General features: G+C 64.7%; 1 protein-coding gene across 2 annotated transcripts; it reads right to left on the bottom strand.

Annotated features, from left to right (window-relative positions):
* Positions 1 to 6: 6 nt before the first annotated feature.
* LOC105529715 (tryptase alpha/beta-1-like) lies at positions 7 to 2405 on the bottom strand. 2 transcript variants are annotated; one of them, XM_011966921.1, is made up of 6 exons: positions 2393 to 2405; positions 2147 to 2207; positions 1822 to 1993; positions 1447 to 1712; positions 284 to 447; positions 7 to 213 (listed from the first exon to the last, which is right to left on the bottom strand). In XM_011966921.1, exons 2-6 carry the CDS (start codon positions 2205 to 2207, stop codon positions 49 to 51), a joined length of 828 nt encoding a protein of 275 aa, XP_011822311.1. In that variant the 5' UTR covers positions 2393 to 2405; the 3' UTR covers positions 7 to 48. The 2 variants fall into 2 exon arrangements, with proteins under 2 accessions (XP_011822311.1, XP_011822310.1); XM_011966920.1 differs by having other exon boundaries at positions 2147 to 2394.
* Positions 2406 to 4095: the final 1690 nt, after the last annotated feature.

The raw sequence follows: 4095 nt of genomic DNA, 5'->3' as shown, positions 1-4095 counted from the left end.
GGACAGGAGGGGCTGGCCCTCTGCTGACCCGGGTGACACAGGCCTGGCTCAGGGCTTCTCGGGGACGTAGCGGTGGATCCAATCCAAGTAGTAGGTGACGCGGGTGTAGATGCCAGGCCGGTTGGGCAGGGCACAGCCCTCGCCCCAGCTGACCACGCCCGCCTGCAGCCAGGTGCCATTCACCTTGCAGACCAGGGGCCCTCCGGAGTCGCCCTGCGAAGGTCACGGCTCAGCGCTCGCCGGCCAGGCTCCGGGGATCGGGGTTGGGGACACGAGGACCCACCTGGCACGAGTCGTGCTTTTCGCTCCCTGCACACAGCATGTCGTCGCGGACGATTCGAAAGCTGTCCCCCGTGTGGAGGCCGGCGTGATACTCCGCGTCACAAAGGTGGTTTTCCACTATGGGGACTTCCACCTCCTTCAGCGGGTACGGCGGCGGCAGGCGCACTGTGGGCAGAGCGGCAGGTGGAGCCGGGCCTGGGGCCGGATGGCTGCTGCGGCGTGGACTTGGCGGCCGAGTCATGGGCCGGGGAAACAGCGCCATGTGGCCAGCACCGTTCTGTGCCTGCGGCCCCTGGGAAGGGCGGCGAGTGTGGGCTGGGCCCTTCCCCTGAGGCTGGTCCTGGGTCCCAGCCTCATTCAAGCCCCATCTGGGGAAGGGAGGGGAGGGCCCTGGAGGTTGCCAGGCTGGGCTCCATGGCAAAGGAGTGCAGGGCCTGGGCCCCTGTCTCCCCCTGGGCTCAGCTGACTTTGGTCTGGGCTGGGCCCACGGTCCACGGTCCACGGTCAGACCCACAGTGGAGGGGAACACAGGGCCCTGGGCTCAGCTTCTCCTCTGTGTGGGGTGGAAGAGCAGGACTGTGGCTCTGGCCCCCTCTGAGTGACCCCGAGGTCACAGCCCAGGGCTGCTGCTCAGGCCCCAAAGCTTTGCTCTGAATTGTGGACAAAATGGGGACAAGACCTACTAAAAGTGAAAATGTGCCTCATGGAGGGTCAGAGTGAGCTTCGTCCAGCCCCCCACAGCACCTGCCACCACCTTGAGTCCCAGGCCCCTGAGCTGACCGTGGCACAGGGAGGGAGGGCAGGCGGGTCTCATCCCAGCACCCGTCTCTGTCCTTCCAGCAAGACCCCCGTTGTGATTTCTCTCCTCACATAGCAAGTCCGCGACGTACGAACTTTCGATGCACCCTTTCAGGCTGGGGAAACCGAGGCACGGAGGTGCCAACGGACTTGCCCAAGCCCTGCGGTTGGGGGGCGCCCAGGCCTGTTGGACTCACCATCTCTGCTCAGGGCACCGGCTGCCTCTCGCCACCGCCCCCTCCATTCATCCTGGCCTCCCGAATCCCCTCCCTGAGCCGCCCCGAGGGACCCCATCACCCCAGGAGCTGGCCCGTGACTGTGACCTGGTGCCCACCTGGCCCAGCCTCCCGCTGTCCCCGGACCCACCATCATTGTCCACGTCGCCCCAGCCGGTGACCCAGCACGGCGTCCCCGGGGGGAAGGTCTCCGAGGCAGGGGGCAGGGTGACCGTGTGGACGTAGCTGGAGACGTTCACGGGCTCCTCCAACTCCAGCAGGGCAATGTCCGCCCCGATCTGGACAGTGTAGAACTGCGGGTGCACGATGATCCTGCTGACCGGCAGCAGCTGGTCCTGATAGTAGAGGTGCTGCTCCCGCAGCTGCACCCTGAGGTCGGCCAGATCCTTGACGTCCCTGGCCAGCGGAGGCTCCCATTCAGGGCCCTGGGCAGCCTCCAGGAGCACCCGGGAGCCAGGGCACACATCCGGCCCTCGCCCACCCCACCAGGCCCCAGGAGACTCACGGTCCCACGCAGTGTGCCGCGGTCAGCACCCACTGGGGGTGGATGAGGGAGCCCCCACAGAAGTGTATCCAGTACTGGCCGTGGAGTCTCAGGCTCACCTGCCAGGGCCACTTGCTCCTGGGGGCCTCCTGCCCCCCGACGATGCCCGCTCGCTGCAGGGCCTGGCCTGGGGCTGGGGCAGGAGCCAGTTCAGGACCAGGAAGCAGCCCCCCACCTGGACCCAGCCCTTCCCTGTGTGGGGGCCAACCCGGCCTCCCCAGAACCCACCCAGGCCCTGGCCTGTGGAATGTGGTGAGGGGCAGGGTGGACCCCGGCTGGGACTCACCAGGGGCCGTGTGGGCCGGGCTCACCAGGATGGGCAGCGCCAGCAGCAGCAGGTTCAGCATCTGGAGAGCAAGGAGGGGCATCGTGGGCCTGGCCGGGGCTCACGGGGCAGGGCTGGGGGCTGCAGATTGTGGGGTAAAGAATAGAGCTGGGACGGGGGGCCTGGGTCTTGGTGCTCTGAGTCTGAGGCTGGGCCACTCTGCTGCAGGTGACACTGATGTCAGGGTCTCTGAGAGTGGGGACTTACCCTGGCCGCTCCCTGTTCCTTCTACCCAGCAGGCTTTCCCCTCCCCATTTATCCTTCCAGATCAGGATGGCGTGGAGGAGGGGCGCTGTGCCCTCCCATCCAGATACGGAGGAAGTGGGTGACTCAGACCCAGGGCCCCCATGTAACACGTGCCCCCGCCACCCTGATGCCCTCTGTGTGTGGGGCTGCCAGGCAGGCCCCGCCGAGGGCTGAGCACTGGAGGCTTGCAGCTCCGCCTGTCAGCTGGTGGATCCCAGCACCGGAACGCACCACCTTCCCGCTGGTGGGATCAGCTGCCCTGTCCCGGTGCCAGGAGGCCTTCAGGCACAGCTGCACCCAGGCGGCCTGGCTGCCCCATGCTACAAGACCAGTTGTCCCGAAACCTGTTTCCCCAAGAGGGACACGGGATGGGGAACTCATGACCACGGGCCACCCTCTGAGAGACGGGAAGGTGCCCACAAGGTGGGGACATGACAGGTGTCACCTCTCCTACGGACTCCGAATCCACGGGGGTGGGGCCAGCCCTCTTCGACTCACTTGGTGGGGGGCTCACAAGAGACCCCCTTGTCAGATGAGGAAACAGCTTTGAGAGGGGACAGCACGGAGTGTCCTCAGCCAGGAAGGGGCCCTGCTCCCTGTAAGAATTAAAGAAAGAGGAGAGAAACACGAAGGGGAGCCTCACAGTCAACAGGGACAGGTTTATTTTAAGCAAACCGGAGAGGGGCGGCTGGCTGAGTTAGGTCAGAGGCACACGCTCTCAGAGAGTAAGAGTTTTAAGGATTGAGGGCGGGAGAGCTTATCAGAGACTTGCAGTGCCTCTGTGACTCTTTGCTGCGCTTCTCTGGGAGGGATAGTTGTGTGTCTGTTCCCATACAACTTCCCGCAGCTGCAGGCATATGGCACACCCCGTCTGCTTTTAGCTTCCCTGTCTTAGTGCACCTGAAGGGAAAGGAAGGTGTTATTAAGGCCCATTGTATGAGGGTGAAGTTTGGCAGTTACCCAAGAGACTTTCTCTCCGCCTCCCTCTGTGCTCAGCCTGCCTTATCTGCTTTTTGGCTGCTTATAGTTAGAAGAGAAGTAATGTCCTTGGAATGCACGAGGCTGGAAAGGGAGCTGGAACTGAAAGCGGCGGTGTTTGTCCGAGATGAGGGTGCTCCTGTTCCATCACTCCCACTCCCCGTATGAGACTCAAGTCCTCCTGGGAGTCCTCAGTGTCCACATCTGGGGCTGTCTGTGCAGGTCCCCTGGTCTGCGGGTGCCTCATTATCACGGAATCTGAGTTTCATCCGCAGAGGGAGGAGCAGACGAGAGTGCGGGTGTGACCTCAGGAGACCCAGCCCAGCTCCCCACGAACTCACCCCAGCCCCAACCCAGCTCCCCACGAACTCACCCCAGCCCCAGGCCCCAGCTCCCCACGGTCTCACCCCCAGTCCCAGCTCCCCACGGTCTCACCCCGGGTCCCAGCTCCCCACGATCTCACTGCGGGTCCCAGCTCCCCACGGTCTCACCCCGGGTCCCAGCTCCCCATGGTCTCACCCTAGCCCCAGCTCCGCACGGTCTCACCCCCGGCCCCAGCTCCCCATGGTCTCACCCCCGGCCCCAGTTCCCCACGGTCTCACCCCCGGTCCCAACTCCCTGTGCTCTCCGTCCATCCAGCACTGACACTGTCCCTGCAGGTCTGTCCACCCCACCTCCCAACTCCC

Source organism: Mandrillus leucophaeus, unplaced genomic scaffold (assembly GCF_000951045.1).
Source record: "Mandrillus leucophaeus isolate KB7577 unplaced genomic scaffold, Mleu.le_1.0 Scaffold78, whole genome shotgun sequence".
NCBI lineage: Eukaryota > Metazoa > Chordata > Mammalia > Primates > Cercopithecidae > Mandrillus > Mandrillus leucophaeus.
The sequence above is the reverse complement of the archived record's forward strand: the minus strand, read 5'-3'. Positions and strand labels throughout refer to the sequence as shown.

Excerpts from the sequence above, each read along its gene's own strand:
- LOC105529715 (XM_011966920.1), bottom strand. The coding sequence starts at position 2,228 with ATGCCCCTCCTTGCTCTCCAGATGCTGAACCTGCTGCTGCTGGCGCTG. Across the intron at positions 1,994-2,146 it reads CCCGGCCCACACGGCCCCTG|CCCCAGGCCAGGCCCTGCAG; the intron begins GTGAGTCCCAGC and ends CTCCTGCCCCAG. Across the intron at positions 1,713-1,821 it reads GCGGCACACTGCGTGGGACC|GGACGTCAAGGATCTGGCCG; the intron begins GTGAGTCTCCTG and ends TCCGCTGGCCAG.